This window comes from Plutella xylostella, chromosome 18, assembly GCF_932276165.1.
Source record: "Plutella xylostella chromosome 18, ilPluXylo3.1, whole genome shotgun sequence".
Taxonomy (NCBI): domain Eukaryota; kingdom Metazoa; phylum Arthropoda; class Insecta; order Lepidoptera; family Plutellidae; genus Plutella; species Plutella xylostella.
In genome coordinates, this window is record NC_063998.1 from 2,376,117 (window position 1) to 2,396,944 (window position 20,828).

At 39.5% G+C, this 20,828-nt stretch overlaps 1 protein-coding gene across 1 annotated transcript; it reads left to right on the forward strand.

Annotated features, from left to right (window-relative positions):
* Nucleotides 1–2,897: 2,897 nt before the first annotated feature.
* LOC105380907 (RAC serine/threonine-protein kinase) lies at nucleotides 2,898–19,654 on the forward strand. Its single transcript, XM_048627500.1, has 10 exons — nucleotides 2,898–3,419; nucleotides 5,029–5,185; nucleotides 10,349–10,546; nucleotides 10,928–11,046; nucleotides 11,475–11,610; nucleotides 11,971–12,174; nucleotides 12,823–12,987; nucleotides 13,415–13,438; nucleotides 13,664–13,765; nucleotides 16,410–19,654. Exons 1-10 carry the CDS (start codon nucleotides 3,109–3,111, stop codon nucleotides 16,518–16,520), a joined length of 1,527 nt encoding a protein of 508 aa, XP_048483457.1. The 5' UTR covers nucleotides 2,898–3,108; the 3' UTR covers nucleotides 16,521–19,654.
* Nucleotides 19,655–20,828: the final 1,174 nt, after the last annotated feature.

Consider the following 20,828-nt stretch of genomic DNA (forward strand, 5'->3'; position numbering starts at 1 on the left):
TGATATTGGCGCTTGTTTAACATCGTTAGGGCTTTCATGAGTGTTGCTGATTAAAGTGAATTAGTGGCTATTGATTTACTAGCAGCGATAATACCTATATTACCTATGTATACATATAATTTTATACGTAGTTATGATTAAACCCAGTTTGATCAGATAGGTTTTTGTTTTCTATTCTCCACATTTAAAAAGGATTCAGAAATTTTATTTCAGTTTCTAGCATCGGCTCTATCATTCGCAAACAAGAGGAAAGTAACAAGTTGAACTCTCGACATTTCACAGAGGGTGGGTTGGCCAGTACCTATGTAGTAGATAGTTTGGTATGGTTCGGTAAAATTCGAGTCCGCGCGATGTTCTAGCTGTACTTATGGTAGGGTAAGTAAATAGGTAAGTATAACTACATACAATACAATATAACTTTATTGAACAAAACACACAACATACATTAAATAACAAAAGGTGTAAACACAATAGTTACATAGTTAGTTAACTATTTATAAGTGCAATACAAAGTTGATTTTTTAGGGTTTGAGATTTAAATTTTATTTTATGTTGAAATTAGGTATACCTTCTTTAGAGATGGTCGCTGGTAGCTCAGTCTGTCACGCCACAGATGCGGGTACGAATCCCGGCGCTGACATGTACCAATGAGTTCTTTGAATTTAAGTGCAATGTTTAACAACAGACGACTGAATGGCGTAGTGGTTAGTGACCCTGACTACTGAGCCGATGGTCCCGGGTTCGATTCCCGGCTGGGGCAGATATTTGTTTAAACACAGATATTTGTTCTCGGGTCTTGGATGTGCCCGTAAAATGCCAATAGGCCCGCCCCCTATTACATTGGGACTAACATACACTCTGGCGAAAAGTGGGTGCAGCAATGCACCTCTACCTACCTACCCCGCAAGGGTACCTTAGTACAAGGCGTGAGTGCGTGTTTTTTAGGGTTCCGTAGCCAAAATGGCAAAAACGGAACCCTTATAGTTTCGTCATGTCCGTCTGTCCGTCTGTCACAGCCGATTTACTCGGAAACTATAAGTACTACAGTGATGAAATTTGATGGGAATATGTGTTGTATGAACCGCTACAAAAATATGACACTAAATAGTAAAAAAAAGAATTGGGGGTGGGGCCCCCCATACATGTAACTGAGGGATGAAATTTTTTTTTTCGATGTACATACCCGTGTGGGGTATCAATGGAAAGGTCTTTTAAAATGATATAAAGTTTTCTAAAAAACATTTTTCTTAAAGTGAACGGTTTTTGAGATATCAGCTCTCAAAGTCGTAAAAAGTATGTCCCCCCCCCTCTATTTTTATAACTACGGGGTATAAAATTCTAAAAAAAATAGAGGTGATGCATGCTAATTAACTCTTTCAACGATTTTTGGTTTGATCAAAGTATCTCTTATAGTTTTTGAGATAGGTTGATTTAACTGTAATTTTGCTGCTACGGAACCCTTTGTGCGCGAGCCCGACTCGCACTTGGCCGGTTTTTTTTTTTGTTTAACATCACTCTTACAGTGAAGGAAAACATCGTTAGGAAACCTGCGTATCTAGATTAAGCATCATCTAGATATGTGAACCCACCAACCCGCAGTGGACCAGCGTGGTGGGAAATGGTCCAAGCTTAGGTAGGAAGTTTAGACCGTGGGGATATGCTCAAAGGTTCCACTCGAGAGAGCCAGGTGCAGGTAAGTACTTACACCCACAGAGAATAGAAAAGGTATAGTATACTTAGGTATAATATCGATCGAAATACCTATAGGTATGTAAGTACTGAAACGTCCGTAGTAAAGCTAGATTCTGTGATCGTAACCGATCATTGAAGTTGCTCAAACACATGACATAACGCGGTTAGTCATTGAATGAGCGCATAATATCCATGAAATAGGTAGGTTCTTTATGTCTCCAACGTTGAAGTGGGAGCCCCAGGGACCCCCACTCTGGCAATATTACTATACTTATGACTTGCTATGGGTAAATCTTAAAAACTTTGAGAAACTGAAGGTAATGTATGAAAAACATGCTTAAAGTTCTCTACCAGTGACTTCGCCCGCGAGTACCTATAATAATTACCGAGCTGACGGATACTTTGTTACTGAGGCCCTAATGAGTGGCGTTAGGAAATTCACCCGCTTGGGTATGAGTGTAAGTATAAGTAGTGTAGGTACGCAGTTAGCTAGGTACCTATATCTATGGTAAACTGTAAACTAACCTGCCTCAAACTCCTTCCTATAGTTACCATACCACTGTGCGAACTTCTATTTCAAAAGTTTGACATACTGAGGATAAAAAGCGTAGCACTATTTATTACCTAGTTACGTTGGTTGCAAAGAATAGGGTTGTTACAACTCGTAGCTTCCTGAAATAGTTAAAGTAAAACTATAATTTTTATTTTTATTATAGTTAAGTATAATTAACCTTCCTAAGAAGTTTATTTGAGCTTTTTTCGTGAGTTAGAGATTCCAATGAAAACGTTTTGCTAATCTCACCATTTCAGGCGCATCTCGGCGATACTTGAGGTCTATTGAGGATATTTTTTTCAATGCTTTAAGAAATATGTAACTTTTGAAACTATTGGAGTAGCTATTTATGTAATTAGTGGGTAGCGGTATTTATGTAAATATGTCGCAGAAATGCACGCCCACGCAGGCCACGTGGTCCGTTAATTAGTTTGTTTGTAATGTGAAAAAGCGGTGAAACGGAACGTATTGTTAAAAAAAACTACGCCATTTGTTCCCCTAGCGGCAGACAGACGGAACTAATTTGTCAAAATAGGTTACAATCCGACCGTTTTGAAACGTCCGTGTCATTTCGCAAAATCAACTCTGATCTCTCTTTCTAACCTACGAAAAAGTCGTATGCCAGCGCCACATGTCTGAAGCCAGACAGTGCTTTCAAATTCGTCACTATAGCAGAACCGCGAGGCTACGTCGCATACGTGTGTGTCGTTTTCTGAAACAGGAAAACTTGGAATTCTGTGCAATATCGTGTTTCGCATGGTGAAAATGTTCATTTTGTTGTTGTGCGAGCCCGGATCGTTTCGGTGAAGCTTGCGCGGGTGTCGTCGGCGACGGCGGTTTGTTATCAAACAGCTCGCGGCGGCATGGCGGCGGTGCTAGGCGAGCGGGTGGAGGCGCCCGGGTCCATCGTGAAGGAGGGCTGGCTGCAGAAGCGCGGGGAGCACATCCGCAACTGGCGCGACCGCTACTTCATCCTCTTCGACAATGGCGACCTGGTGGGCTTCAAGTCCCAGCCCGAGAGGAACAACTACAGGGATCCCCTGAACAAGTTCACGGTGAAGGACTGCCAGATCATGGCGGTGGACAAGCCGCGGCCCTACAGCTTCAACATCAGGGGCCTGCAGTGGACCTCTGTTATTGAGAGGAACTTCGCTGTGGACACTGAGAAGGAACGGTGAGCTTACATTTTGTTGTTCTGTTTTGATGTCTCTTTAGCTTTCTCAGCAGATTGAAGAAGCAGTGATTACTCCATTGCTAAGCCTAGAATGAGCTATTACATATAAAATACAAGGTCGCTTTGTTAGAATGTAAAAAGTTTGTTTGTTTTGATAGACCAGCAAGCGAATCATTTAGTTTTTGCATCTGTTGACTTATATGGTCTTGGGTCCTAATCTACCCACATTAACTGCATCTTATGAAGTAAACATGTTTTTTATGTTCTATATATCACAAATTTTCAAGGGCTGTGGTGGAAATTTTATAGCAAATAGTTCTCGTGTAATGGCATGTTTTGTTACTACTGATAGTTCTTATGGGTAATAAGATGCTGATGTTGTTTGTAACACTGACTCTTGTGTGTATCCAGGGCGAAATCCTGGCTCATGTGAATGCATGACTTTCTCATTCAATCACTCATCATTATGTTAAACTGTGAAATGCGGGATGCATGATTGGAGCCCCAAGTAATATATCAACTAATCCTTTCACGATGGTCCAGCTCTTGTGTTTGTTACCAACACTCTATGAATATGCAGCTAATGTTTGTGTTGTGATGTCTTTGACTGGTTTGCCAAGAGCGGAGATTTTGGCAAAAATATTCTTGCAGGAAGCCCATAAACTGTTATGCATGTTTGTATTTGTTATGCAATAAAGCCTAAGCACATTGCACATACCTTATTAATGTAATAGTGGTAATATTTGGTTCAAAAACTCCTTACTACCAAGCAAAGATGATTCATACCACTTTGTAGCCACTTTTTCACTTCATATAATATGTTTAGATAATGTAAGTCCTTAGTGCTTTTGTTTGTAAACAACTTTTATGGGCATGTAAGCAGAGAGGTTTTATAAAAGGCAGTTAAAATTATTTACTGTTTGGAACTAAGTGGCTGTGTTTGAGTTTAGTACTGTGTGTATATTGGTATGTATGTAGGGAGCTCTAGGGAGTCTCATACTGCTTAAAATAATGAGCTATGTATTACCATTTACATAGAAGTTAAGTCTTTGATGTAATAATAACTGGTTTATGGACTTACAGACGAATATTATGGCCTTTTAGGATAAATAATACATTAGAAAACTAATCATCACAATAAGCTTTGCCATTTTTGGGGCTTAAGGACTACCTCTCCACCATGATGAACCAGAGGTGATAACTGACACCTTCTTTAGACCCACCAACTGCAACCGATAAACTGATTATTCATTCTTACTTCCCTCCTAAAGCGCCAATGCCTTAAGATACTTTTAATTTTTATGTCTTCTATCAATGCCTCAGTGATAAACCTGGTTTAATCCTTGATATATTTAGGTAACTGGATGTTTGGTTATGTATACTTTTCTGTAGAGAAAGATAATACGCGTTGCGACGTCACATCGCAAAAATATGCAACTGTTTTGACAGTTTTTCAGGGCAAATGCTTGATTACTATCTCAGATTTTTGCGATGCGACGTTGCAACGTAGTTTTGTGTCCAAGCCCATAGTCCTACCTGCCACCTATGCGTCTAGTACCTACAGTTTCATACATTTACATCCCATTTACCATACAAACTCCCCTTCCAGCGACGAATGGATAGCGGCCATCCGCTTCGTGTCCCAACAGCTGAGCGCGGGCGCGGCGGCGGCGGCGGGCACCAGCGCTCCCTCCACTGCCGGGCTGGAGGGTGACGATGGAGATATTGCGCAGCTGGGGACCAGCTTCAGGGATCCGAGGCGTATTGTAAGTATTTCTTTTTATTTTATTTCTATACAGGGTGTTGTAAAATAGGTATAGGTACCAAGCTGAAACCTACATGTGCATTATGTTATATCTAGTTTTCGGCTTAGTAAACCCATTTTTCAACAACTTGTATAACCTATTTAGTTTCTCACTGCTAGGCAAGGGCCTCCCCTTTTGTATTCCTTACCCTTCGATTGTGTGCACCCTCAGCCCAGTAAGTGTAATATGGAGTTTAATTTTGTTTGGCTTTTGGTGATGGGAACAATGAATAGATGAAGTTAGGTCAGACCAGCTTCAGGAATTCTAGACGTATTGTAAGTGGCATGGAGTTTAATTTTGCTTTGCCTGGTGGGGAGCGCCACAATACTCAGCCCTTGACCCTTCTCATACCACCACTACCGACTAACTCTCTCTCGTCGAAGTCCAGCATAACAATTTTCAAAATGTTCATTGTATCCTGGGTAAACTACTGCTGGGCAAAGGCCTCCTTATGAATTGACCACCACCACCACCAATTCAAGAAGATACGCGACTCAAAATACTAGTAAAATATGCATCTCTAGTCTCTACATCTATTTACACAACCACACAGTTGCATTCTCACGCAAAAACACATACACCTTTTACTTGTTGTGGTGAATCAGAGCGAATCCTGACATTTTATAGTCTGACTGCCAATGCAGGAAGGGAACCAAGATGTGGACCGGTGTAAAAAGGATAAAAGCACCGAAAGAACAGTAGTTCTGAAATGTTGGCCATACGAGTTGTAGAATCGTTTTATGGGGGAGTTAAATCCATTTCATTCTTTTTGCAAATTATTGTCCAGTGGTAGCCATCAACTTAAGGGTTCCATGTGGTATCGGTTATTAAATAATATCTCCAATATCAATTAGATCTATGTATATTTTTGTACGCCAAAAAGAAATCGCCAATAAAAAGACTGCATTTGGTGCAATAAAAAAAAACTTTACAGCGGTAACTATGTGGTACCTAGCAAGTTTTCAGCAACAAGAGCCAGTCATTATTTCTAATTAATAATTATAATATTATAATATGATGTGGTAAAATAATTTAAAATACCTAACCAACGGAAAACCCGACCTACCACAAGTCCGCAACTAGTAGGTAAATGCGGAGGCTATAATTAAAATATTATGGTATACGAGGCAGGGTTTTACCTTTGACTGGCAGACGAGGAAAACAAACATCGCATTGAAAGTGAAAGTACAAGTACTGTACTCGTATGTACTATGTATGCAGGCTGTGACGCATACTTTAGGGTACCCGCACAGTGAACTATTGAGATACTATACGACATAAGTTGATTATTAAAGCCCTTAGGCATAATTTACTTTGGTGTCTTTATTTTTATGTACAAGTATCAAGGTGGATATTTTAAACTATAGGTAGAATAATGCTATCTACACATAGTCTAGCTTTCGTAATTTGACAACGTCTAGTGTAATAAGAATAATGATTAATTTTACAATTTTTAATTACCTACTTAAGTAAGTTTGTTTGTAACGAATAAAGCTAAAAAACCATTGGAGTGAAAATCTAGTGACATCACAATATTTAAAGTTGTTCTAATTGTAACTTTTTCTAATAAGTAATTTGATTTTGCATTTCTCGTAACTCGACCATTTTGGATTGAATAGAAATTCCTTATACTGTTCGGTCAACCTAAAGTTGGTCAAATAGATGTTGTATCGGAGAATTCGCTGTGACTCATTTGTTGTTGGTTTTCCTCAACCGAAAACGCCTAACTATCTACGATAGCCAACTAGAAAGACACTAATAATAAATTAGTATCGTGCTGGTAACGAATTAGCGAATTAGTCTTTATTATATCAAGCTAATGGCATATCTATGGATGGCAATGGTTTGTCCCTGACCTTACAATTAATTGATTATCAATCCAATATGTTTTACCATGTTATACACTAACAGCAATTAATAAGTTCCAGTGAGAAGAGCAACAAATTACTCCTAAGCGGAAAAGGCTAGCTTAATGACGCCTTCTGCAATATTGTACAACATTTAAGAGTGCACCAGTATATTACCAACTAAAAACGAAAACCTTTTATTCAAATTTCCTATTCATTGTTAACAAAAATTTTGGACGAATTTCGAATCTCGTGAGTGTATTTTCCTATTTCAAATTGTTGTAGGTAGGTAGGTACTTTAATATCTTCTAAAACACCAAGTAGACTAGCTTGAAGTCCGCTTTCATTCCACTGCTGAGATCTAAATAATAAATAGCATAGTAAACCAGATTTAGTATCTCCTAATCCGAATCGGCGCGGTGTTTACACATGATGTAAATAAACAATCTGTTTGCCTCAGCGTGTTTTCGACAAACACACACGATTATCGAACCGAATCATGCAAACATTATTTTAATGCACTGCACCGGACGTGGGTTTTTTTTTATGGAATTCAGTAACTCTGTGTACAATCAAAGGCATGTGAAGACTGCAATTGCTAGTAAATAGTAGATTTTCTTTTTAGCTTGTCGGTGACTAACACTACAGGTGGTCTAGGGTTTGTCACCGTACTGAAACGATTAGCTAGTCAGAATAGTGTTAGATTATTATCAATTCAATTTAAATTAAATGCATAGAAAATGTTAGTAACATTTATGTATTATGTATTATTATTATTGTATTATATGTATATTATGTACCCCCGTGCATTTCTAATATTGCAAAGCCTTATTCACTTAGCTAACATACGTACATTACGAGTATGGGCCACATGATATGGGGTATGTAGGTGCATTTTTAACCGACTTCGAAAAAGGAGGAGGTTCTCAATTCGTCTGTATGTATGTTTTTTTTTTTTTTTTATGTATGTTCATCGATTACTCAGCCATTTATGGACCGATTTTGAAAATTCTTTTTTTGATGTATTGGGTTGAGCTCAGGGGTGGTCCCATTTTTTTTTCAGAATTTTATTCCACCCCCAAGGGTGGGTAAAGGGGTAAAAACAGGGGTATAAATTTCCATTTTGGGCACTTATCAACCGATTCTTATGAAATTTATAACGTAAATATTGTTATTATAACAAAAAGATATGATGGTGACCTTGAGCTGATCTGATGATGGAAACGGAAGGCAGTCAAGGGAACTCCTCAACGGTATATAGCAACTACCTCGTGTTTGGGCTCGAATGATTCGTATTAACGAGTAGGACATATTGGTATCATTTGCATCTTACTTTTGATTGATAATTATTGCAAATAAACTAAAAATAACAAAATAAAATAATAATTTTAAAAAAATTAAAAACCGACTTCAAAAAACCACTAAAACGTAAGAAATAATTTAAGGTTTAGACCAATCCTAGGTCACAGTATAAATATACCTAAGCAGGTACTGTTCTTTTTTGAAGTTGGTGCCATATTTCTTCAGATTAACTACTTTGTCACTGCACCAACATCAAAAAAGAACAGTACCTGCTTAGGTATATTTATACTGTGACCTAGGATTGGTCTAAACCTTAAATTATTTCTTACGTTTTAGTGGTTTTTTGAAGTCGGTTTTTAATTTTTTTAAAATTATTATTAACAGAAGTCTTTTTTTAATAATATAACTTAGTTGACATGATTTTGAATGATTGGTATGTCTCTCCCGTGGTTCCATATTACGAAAGCGAGAGGTAACGTAATGTGCACTTAGCATGGCATGCTACCTTGTCACGGCTACAACTTTAAATACACAGCTTATCGTGTTCGCCATGCTAAGCCTTATGACTAAATTTCCCTTAGGTCCAAACCTCAAGTCGTGTTAAGTTAATGTAATTGCATGCGACTGTACCGACTTTGTTTACTCAGACGTGCAAAGCTTAAGTGCCGAAAAAGTAGGCGTTAAAGTTGATAAAATTCTGTTGTGATGAGTCACAGTGTCGGTGACAGTACCATGAATTGAGGGGCACTCGACTTGTTTGTTGAATGGCCACGTGCAAGGCTGTTCCAAAATGGTGGTACATTTGTACTCCCAAAATACTGTTTGGGAGTACAAATGTACCACCTATCCATTTTTTGCCATCACTTTATGGGGATCAAAGTATGATGGCTGGGATATTGGCATTTGCTTAAAGATTTTATTATTAGATATCTTGATTTGCTACTTTTATCTGCATTATTTCTGGATTAGCAAAACGTATTATAAATTTGGGCACACCTGCGTCTGGTAGGTACATAAGTAGTTACTTTAATTACTTATGCCCTCCCTAATATGACGGAGAGCTACTAAAGTCACTACTAGAGAAAGTAAAAATTCGCTTATTTTTTAAATCAGCATACCTGCATTTCTACCATTCATTTGCAGCTAATAGGATTATTTTATGATTATTAGGTTATTTTCATGGAACATTTAACATTTTTAATACCTACTTGCTTAATTTTATTGTTACCTATGTGCCATTTGCATCGTTTGGGAACAAGGTTCGCATACAAACGCACTTGTTTTCATTACAAGTTGTTTTTCTCGTGAATGCACTAGTTTTTTCGGGTAAACACGCGCAAGCACGTTCCGTGATGTCAGCCATTTTTAATTGTTTTTCTCAGTTTGTTTACTTAGATTGTAACGAATTAAGCGTTTACTTTATTAATTGTTTTTATACCTACCACGGATATTGCAAAAACAACCTACACAGCATATACCTACCTACGTTCTGAGTACTTACTGTAGGTTCCACACACCTCAAGACACAGATTATCTAAACAGAAAGATCTACTTTAGGAAATACGATTCAAGGAAGAAACTTGAAACACAAAACAGTTACTTAGATAATAATAATGATTACCACCAAATATTATATTTATCTAGGTCCGTCCAGTCTGTCATGGTGTAACTTCCTTTATTACGCCCTTTTAACCCCTGGCCATCACAATGACTTAGTTTATTGTCTCCAGAAATCTGAAATAGTGTCAGCTTTGGCTGAGAACATATCCCACTTGTTTATATTTCCTTTGCCTGATGATTATCTTGTCTAAACTCACTTGTATTTATGAGCGCAGCTAATACGAAGGTTCCATTCGAGTGACCCCCGCAGATAATATAATATAGAATTGTTTAGAATACGAGTAAATTGAAAACAAAGTACGCTGATTGATGTACAAAATATACTAACCCCCCCCCCCCCCCTTTACCTCCACAGACGCTCGAAAAGTTCGAGTTCGTGAAAGTCCTGGGCAAAGGCACTTTCGGCAAAGTGGTGTTGTCCAGAGAGAAGGGCACCGGCAAGCTGTATGCCATGAAGATATTGAAGAAGAACCTCATCATACAGAAGGATGAAGTGGACCACACGCTCACAGAGAACCATGTGCTGAAGAAGACGAGGCATCCGTTCCTTACTGTGAGTATTGGTTAAGTTTTTTAGGTTTTAGGAGGTGGAGTGATGCTATTGGTGCGCGCTGTGACGCATGTGTGGCTATTGGACCGTGCGTTGGAACGCCATTGGTGCGTGCTATGCCTCACTGGCCTATTGTGGCTTTTTTGCGTGAAATGAAATGTCAAGACTGAATTGCAGCCGACCACTATTGGACTGTTGCGATGCTTACTGCTCTCTTGTTATTTTTTCATGACTATACGAGGAAACTTCCGCCATTTTGATCAAATTTAATACGTTATGTATTGTCAAAACCGTCCTCTTCAATAAATGTTTCATATTTACATGAATAATAAAAACACCAGATCACTAATCCCCATTACAATAACTCATATAATTTGTCCGCAGGCTCTCCGGTATTCCTTCCAGACCGCCGACCGAGTGTGTTTCGTCATGGAGTACGCCAACGGAGGTGAACTGTTCTTCCATCTGTCCCGGGAACGGTCCTTCAGTGAGGACAGAACCAGGTCAGTGTGAAAGACGACCGAATAGTGTAGCGTGACCCTGACTGCTGTGCCTAAGGTTCCGGGTTCGATTCCCGGCTGGAATTCACACCCAAGACCCGAGTATAAATAGCGATTGTGGTGGTATTTTCCGAGCGAGTTTCGCAACGAGATTAAAACTATTTCCCGTGAGAGTTCCGGGATAATAGTAGCCCATAGACCTCATGGAAGTCATGGATACCTAGTAGTGTTGGAGCTTATTCAATAGTACATACAAACACAGAATAAATGATGTACTCGTTTAAATGCTAGTGGAGGCATAATATAGATGACATGCTAAGGAGTAATGTAGGATCTAACAATCATTCCGCCATCTTGCATATCCACACTGATTTCCCATTACCACACCAAGCTACCATACCATATTCTATTTTTATATTTTTTTTCTGCAGATTCTACGGAGCGGAGATCGTGTCAGCACTGGGATATTTGCACTCGGAGGGCATCATCTACAGGGACTTGAAACTGGAGAATCTGTTGCTGGACAAAGACGGCCATATTAAGATCGCCGATTTCGGGCTTTGTAAGGTGAGTTATGGTGAAAACAAAGGGTTTTGTGAGTCTGTCATGTTTACATTTTGTATGCCGTGGTGTGAATAAGAAAGGCCAAGGGAAAAGTGTTTTGGTGTCCTTTCGTAGAGGCCTCTGATGATGATGAGGCCAGAGATGATCTGTATGTTTCTTTAATGTATCAATACGTTCTTATATCAAATGTGGCCTGTTTAATGATTAAGCATGCATTAGACTCTGAAGTTTTACTTGAGGATGTCATGTTAAGTACAACTTAAGTATGGGATGCAGCACTATTAATTAGTATTAATTAGTAAGACATAGAGAACCAGGCTCTAAATATACCTATCAAATAACAAACCTTCTCCATCCCACCAGGTGAACATAACCTACGGCCGAACCACCAAAACCTTCTGCGGGACCCCCGAGTACCTCGCGCCCGAAGTCTTGGAGGACACGGACTACGGCCCCGCCGTGGACTGGTGGGGGGTGGGGGTGGTGCTGTACGAGATGTGCTGCGGCCGGCTGCCCTTCTACAACCGCGACCACGAAGTGCTGTTCTCGCTGATTGTGCAGGAGGAGGTAACTGCACAGTGTTGGTGTAGCATGTAGTATATAGTACTAAGTACTATACAACAGCACAGTAATGGTAACTAGTATGCTGCAGAAGAGTCGCCACCTAGCGGTACATGCGCTGCTCTACTCTGAGTCTTACAAATTCGTCGCGCGCTACCTCCGCGCTATAGTTTCCACATCAAACGCTGTTAGAACAGGTGCACCAAAATAGCATAGCCTTCACACTTATAAATAAACGAATGACGATTCACACTTATAAACGACAAACCAATGGCTTTCACTCTTGAACTATGCCGCTGGCGCCTCATTTCTCAAATAACGTCTTGAGCGGTAATTTAATCTCACGTCCTTACACTAGAAAGTAAATCAATAAGATCTTTTATCTACACAAATAAACTCATATTTATAAATACACAACACTAATCAAACCAGTGTACACATACATATACACGTAACCCCTTGCATCTAAATTTTAATATCCTTTCACCCAAAGGTTGTCTGAAAGAGATTGTTTAAAGTGATAAGATCGCTATTTGTACATATGTGTTAGGTTATTTTTTTTTGTAATTTTGTCTATGTTTTCTGTGTACAAATAAAGAATATCTTATCTAATCTATTCCACAATCCACTAACCAAACCCCCACTCTCTTCCAGGTCCGTTTCCCCCGCGCCCTGTCAGCGGCTGCCAGGGCTCTCCTAGCCGGCTTACTGACTAAAGACCCGGCGGCGCGACTCGGCGGCGGCCCCAACGATGCCCGGGACATCATGGCGCATCCCTTCTTCGCTAATATAAACTGGGCCGATCTTGTTGCTAAGAAGGTGAGAGTTTTTCACTGTAATATTACAAGCCAATGATAGTTCAAAGAGCGCCATACAACTTTGTCCTCGGCCTTCCATTTTCAAGCACAACCTGCTGTTAAGTCCAGTTGGCTGGAAGGATTTAATCGTGTTTATCTGAAAGAAATCTCTTTACGAGACTGCCGCATGTACCTAACCTAAGTTTTTAAAATGTTATAAATCCGAAAATTGACGGTAAAACATAAGCTTATAAAATCTTGATGGTCACATGATTTTTTATTATGGTCTGGAGCATGACTTTTTACTATGGACTGTAGAAAGTGTAGAATCATATTTTCATAATACATAATTAAAAGTTATTAAGAATGACTCCGTGAGACACCCTTTATCGACTGACTACATCGACTTACATTTGATTCTAAATTTAACACTTGTCTTTATCTTACAGATCCCGCCCCCCTTCAAGCCGCAAGTGGAATCCGAGACCGACACGCGGTACTTCGACACGGACTTCACGGGCGAGTCCGTGGAGCTCACGCCGCCCGAGGCTGACTCCGCGCTGCAGCGCATACAGGTAACCACATCTTTACATAAGCTCGTTATTTACATAAGTTATCCACTCATCACCCCACTCAGAGGCATTGCTACTCTGAGAGGTGGGCCAGGTTTGCTCTGCCCCTGACCGTACAAGCCGCAAGTAGAATCCGAGACGGACACGCGGTACTTCGACACGGACTTCACGGGCGAGTCCGTGGAGCTCACGCCGCCCGAGGCCGACTCCGCGCTGCAGCGCATACAGGTATCTTTACATAAGCTCGTTATTTACATAACTTATCCACTCCTGACCCTACTAGAGGCATTGTTACTACGAGAGGTGGGTCAGGTTTCTCTGCTCCTGAACGTACAAGGCGCAAGTGGAATCAGAGACCGACACGCGGTACTTCGACACGGACTTCACGGGCGAGTCCGTGGAGCTCACGCCGCCCGAGGCCGACTCCGCGCTGCAGCGCATACAGGTATCTTTACATAAGCTCGTTATTTACATAACTTATCCACTCCTGACCCTACTAGAGGCATTGTTACTACGAGAGGTGGGTCAGGTTTCTCTGCTCCTGAACGTACAAGGCGCAAGTGGAATCAGAGACGGACACGCGGTACTTCGACACGGACTTCACGGGCGAGTCCGTGGAGCTCACGCCGCCCGAGGCCGACTCTGCGCTGCAACGCATACAGGTAACAATATGTTATCTTTACATAAGCTCGTGATCATCCACTGCTGGACATTATGTCTTAGGCCCGGGTCTCCTATTTACGCCACAGGTCGCGTCCAGCGTCACGCCGTAGGCCGCGTCACAATGCTCACTATAGAAATGTACTGATGCGGTCTCCCTCACATGCCGACGTTGGCGCGTAGACGTAGTGAGCATATTGACGCGGCCCACGGCGCGACGCTGGACGCGACCCACGGCGCGTAATAGGAGAGCCGGGCCTTACTTACTTACTTACTCCGTTGGCTCAGCGACCCAAAGTGAGCCTTGCCCTCCGATACAAGAGATCGCCACTTCTGACGGTCCAGTGCAGTCTTCCGCTAGTCTTCGGGAGTTCTAATGTCCTACTACTACTTATGTAACACACTGTACGAAGAGGAGCTACGAATGCCGCAAATATAGCGTTTGACTGGCGGCCACCAAATGCTGACCAAAGGCTGTTTTTAACAGCATGCAGGTTTCAACCAGCCTAAGGCGGAAGTGGCGGACGTTAGTGGAGAGCCTCAGCACCTCTAAGGTGCCATAGGACTACAATTACTTCTATAAGTGATAGCGGGTGAAAAAGAACTCGATGAATCAAAATTACTGTAAATATCGATTATATAGGTATGATGGAGTGGTCTACTGGACAGTAGATCACCAGAAACCTTAAAACTAGATTGTACGAGGGCGATACCGAAATGATCGGGAATAGAAAAAAGTACAAAGATATCATAATATTATTTACTTTTATTGTTTTTCAAAGTAGTCTCCGTGACATTCAATGCACTTTTTCATTCGATTAAACCAATCATTGAAACAGTAATTCCAGTCTGAAGTGGATACTGTCAAAACAGCTGATTTGTAAGCTTCGACCGCCTCTTCTGGGCCGCTAAACCGTTGACCACGTAGCATATCTTTAATTTTTGGGAATGTAAAATAATCATTGGGGCTCAGATCAGGGCTATACGGAGGATGGTCCATCAACTCCACGTTTTCCATATTTAAAAACGTTCTTGTTTTGCGAGCGGTATGAGAGCTTGCATTATCGTGGTGAAGGATTATACGACGATTCGGGTTAGTTTTACGAAGTTCTCTAACGACTTCCGGCAAACAAACTGTTGTGTACCAATCAGCAGTAACCGTCCTTTGTTCTTGTAATGGAATCGTAGCCACATGGCCAGTTTTCGATACAAACGAAGCGACCATTTTTTTCGACACGCTGCGTGAGCGAATAACTTTTGTTGGCTTGACCTCACCTTCGAAGACCCAAACTGCCGATTGATGTTTTCTTTCGGGCTCATATTAATAAATCCACGATTCATCACCAGAGACGATATTGTAGACAGCATTTGAACTGCCTCCATTGAACCGTTGCAGAGCAGATCGACACCAATTAACACGAGCCGACTTTTGTTCCTCGGTCAAACGGTGGGGCACCCAGCGCGAAACTAACTTCTTGGCACCCAGTTCTTCATGTAAAATGGTTTGAATGGCTGTCATACCAATGCTGAGAGAAGCCCGAATCTGCTCGTATGTCACATGTCTATCTTCTTTTATTAACTGGCGTACAGCATCGATGTTATCTTGTGTTACCGCTGTTTTTGGCCGACCAGTAGAAGGGACTGTGGTAAGAGAGGAACGTCCACGGCGAAACTCAGAATACCAACGATATATAGTCGTTTTACTTGGTGCTTCAAGTTTAAAAATAGAAACAAGCTCGGCGAGACATTGTTCTTGAGATAAACCTCGACGAAAGTTGTGAAAAATTATTGCACGGAAATGTTCCCGCGTAAGCTCCATTTTTTACACCGACTTGTCAAATTCAAATGGTCAATACTCTTTTATTTTTTACTTTTTTTAAAATTCGAAAATGGAATTATGTTTGAAAAAACACTACATTTGATACACCAAAAAGGTTTCACTCTAATTTATTCCTAAGTATTCTATTCCCGATCTTTTCGGTGTAGCCCTCGTAGATATTTACATAAGTGCATGTACTCTGTCAAAAAATATGTAAGTACAGCGGAAGGCGAATGCCTGCCTTGCAAGTTACCCCTTCTGGGATTACAATCGTCACCACAGCTCAGACTACATCCAAGCTAAAACAACTACTCAAAAGCGCCATCTACCCCTACCCTCCTAACTAACACCTTGACCTACACACTCAAAAACCAACACTATTCCCATCCACAGGAGGAGCAATTCCCCCAGTTCAGCTACCAGGACATATGCTCGTCAGCACACTCGGCCCTCTCGCATCTCTCTCACTCTCAACACGCTATCGCGGGCGACCGTCGGCACTAGAGAGCGAGACGGCACGACGGAGACAAGGCGAGAGAGAGAGAGACGGAAGATAGAGAACGGACGAAAATGGGAATGAGAACTGTGAGTACGTTGGTAGTGGCGTCTGTTTGAGGTTAGGTTTTTAGTGATAAGTGTGAGGTGGTATTGGTGCGTTGTTTCGCGTCCTCACAAAAGAACTGTCATTTAAATATGTCCGTTGCTTTGGGACGACACGATGCAAGACAGCGCAACGCACCAATAGGGCCTCACCCTAAAATGACGTCATTTGAATGAATTTGAAAGATCGTCAGTGTAACAACTAACTCTGAATCGCAAATAGATGTCGGTACGCGGATATTTTTGTCGGTTTGTCACGAAATACGGACTAAAGAGATAGAGAAGGCACGAGTAGGGACACTGTTGGAGTGAAGGAGACAGTTGCGAGTGTAGGTTGCTGGACTGTTTCGTTTTAATAGTGCCTTAATGGTCGATTTACTGGGGAAAAGCAATCTGTGTATCATTTTGATATAACAGATATTAAGCTGAAGGGGTGAATTGAACAATATTTTTACAGAAAACGGTATATTTTGTTTTTGCGACAGCGATAAAAATATATTGCCACCTTTTAAATCCAGTTTTTTTTAATGCGAATGAATGGTCCAAAACAATATTCGCCTACGCTCGTAACTCAATTGTATCAAAATGCTGGAAAGACGTCCCAACTATTCTCCACTCCGTTATTGATATATTATACGCCTTATTGACTGTGAGGTTAAATCTAAGTGAAATCATCAGTCTATTGTTATCAATAATCATTACGTACTATGCTAGCTAATGTAACGATTGTTTTTGTAAGAAAACCAACGGTAGCCAAAATAATTATTGTCTCTAATTTGCTTTTAAATTTTAATAAATTTTGATTGTTTGAAATAAGTATTCTATTAATTGACAAAAAATTACTGTATATTGTTCTTAAACAATTAAATTATGAATAGTTCATATTAATAATCATAATCTATAACAACGGTTTCAATTAAATTAGTGTTATTGATTCATCATCACAACAATTTGAATGAACAAGATATTTACTCATGGAATCGGATGAAATCACGAAATTCGCAAGAAATTTTAATCATAAATTAATCTGCGTTGATCATGGAAGGCTGGTGATCAGCGAAAGAAAGAAAAAAATCAAGCGAATTGTATGAAACTATTGAGAAAAACTAGGCCAAGGATTTTCTGTCTGAACAGGCTCGAAGAAACGATCTGTATGTCGACTTATAGAGCATTACATTTAATTCGTACCATCATGCTATCGAATAAAAGAATGAAATAAATTATTGGTTTAAATAATTGAAGTGGATGTTGCTAAAATCTGTAAAAGTAAATGAAAAAGACTTGTTACAAATTATTGTCATACTGAAAAAAAACTAACAGAGATAACATGATGGTACGATGATAATATCTTGCTCACAACTCCGTTATACGAAATGGTTCAAATCATACTCATATTGAGAGCGGCCAACACTTGGAAGCCATTTTGTTTTTCTCTTTCTGTCCCTCTCTAAACGACTCGCGGGGAGAACTGTTTATTTTTGTTGTGTTTAAAGTTAAGCGAGTACTAAAATACTTTTTGTGTATAGTTAAAAAGGTATGGTATGTTTTATATTAATTTTGGTCCGACTACAATGTATAAGACTGTCATATAACTGCCGTTTACTATGCATTGCTGTGTAAATTTGTTAGAAACGATTACCTCTGAGCGTAGCAAGGTTTTTGCCTTTCTAAGTAATGTGTCCGACTACATAGGTCTGAGAATCCTGCCCCTGCTACTTTATTCATCAAAGTTAAAAACCTCGCTGCAAAATGGTAAAATGAATAAGTTATGTAACTAACTACCTACCCACAAAACATGGTTGCTAATGTACAGTCGCCGCCAAAAAGCTTTGTGGATATTTTGATTTTATTAAAACTTTTGTCATCGATATTACAGTATGTCACGTGACTCATATAAAAAGCACTTACCATAAACCGTTGCCGCGAATAAAAATCCCACAAAATCACCTGAAAGAAACCGCCGATACAAACTGAACGCATTTAAAATACCTCGCATAATGTTATTTTTTCTTCTTATCAGGTGAAGTCTTGTTGTTTCAGCATGTGTTTTTAATTTTGTCGTGTAACCTTTGTAAACTAACGACGTAGTAACGTTTTATGTAAGTGCCAGTCACGTGACCAGTACGTCTAGTACAGGTTTTTAAAGTTTGCGTAAACAAAGAAAGTTTACGTTTTCTCACATACAAAGTGGCGCCTCTAGCGGAAACTATAATCAATCTTTTGACAGATAATGTATGAAAGAAGAAAACGTAAACTTTATTCATTTACGCAAAGGTTTTCATGGTTTGCGTAACTTATGAAAATTATTTTTTGTGAGGTTATTACAAGTAAAAACTACTTTGAAACTTGTTAAGACAAAAAAACCAAGACTTTTTAAAACCTGTACTAGAGGTACAGAATCAACGGGCGACTGGTAGACGATATTCCTGTCACGTCACAAAATATGTAATTACAAATTTAAGTTTACAAATTGTATAACATTGATATAATTATGCGTATAATGAGAATATCTACAATCTGATATCGCCTTAGACACAAAAAGTTTAGAGACATCATTCAAAAAGTATGTTTTAAACTGAGACAACTCATTTTTCTTTTGACTCATCTAGTGAAATGATTCCTTTATTAAGTTCCTTAGTTCTTCTCTATTTGTAAACTCTAGTTTTGTATAACTATTCTCATTACCTCACTTTCTGTCTCCTAACGAGGTACCAGCTTCTAGTATTCACCGGAAGGCATTTTGTAAATAATCCTACAGATGAAATCATAAATCAGTTATGTACATAAATAAATTAAGATAATGCTTACCAGTCGCCCGACCTATACTTATACATATGCAAATAATACGAATAGTGGTTACGATTAATGTTTATTTTGTCATTAGGCTGATGGCACACTGGGTCTGCTTGTGCTCCCAGTGTGTGAGCAGCCTAAGGTCTAATGGACCGTTAAATGTGTAAGGTGAAATAAGGAAGAAAGGCCGACGGTCTATGTAATTGTATTTCCTTTTGTATATATTAAAAATAGGATTAAAGAGATTGTGTGTTTTATTTATCTATCTGCTAGATTTATAAACGAGTCATACCAATTTACTACAATTTAGGCGTAAATAAAACAACGAATAAGTAATCAGTGTTCACTTTTATTCTCAATAAAAAAAGATCATAAGGAGCGTGGCTTAGCGAATACGAGTATCATTTCGACTTAGTTCGCGACGGTGTCGCACTAGACACGCGTTCAGTCGTTGGCTAATATTTATTTAACAAAAATGTATTTATGAAATTGGCGCCCAAACTTGGGCCTGCTACTTAATTGGCGCCCAACGTGGGAGTTCATATATTTTTTCATATATGTACCTTCATATTGCGATAAATATATCTATATCGAGGTTATATATATTTCAATTATTAATACGGGGTTTAATAAACATGTTCAAACTGAATTTAATTTAAAACAACAGAATTAGACTGCGAAAGACGCGACGCGAGCTCTCTTCCATCTGTAATCTCATCTGTTTACTTATTTAGGCCAATTTAGGTACTTATTTTATTATTCACAGACAAAGAGATGGCGAGGTCAGGCTCAGACCGTCATTTGTTTGCACCGTCCTGTATATCTTGGTGTTTCTAAATACTATTTTGGTAAATAAACACGTGCCAACGATAAATAGATACGATAACGTTTTTTTGGCGACATTCTGGCGTTTAATAGTTCGTTATTTTTTTAAGGCACAGTGGGAATGGCCTAAACACACCAACGCAGAACTTTGAACTTAGTATGAATCATAATTCGTGTCGAATAATCGCTCAATCGCTCTCTTATTCATGTAGTTAGCATCATAAGTAGCTATGCAGTTTTCTATCTTCTCAGACTCACAAACAGCCATTTTATTTCATTAAAACTTCAACGGTTTGATAGTTTGACAACTTATAAACATGAATACCTACTAACCGCTGCACTTTATTTATATTCATTTATGCCATTACATTATAAGTGTTGCAATTAAGACACTCCCACTGTACTTAACTATTCCTTCTGTCGATGGCAAACTTGAGAATATTGAAAACGCCAAAATGCCACCAAAAACTTATAATCGAACGCATCGAATAGAATTTGTAAACGTCAACAAGTAACAGGCGCGAACAGCTCGAACTTTTTTAAATTTCTATTACTAAACTAATTCGATCATTATTACTGTTCCGGATAAATCGA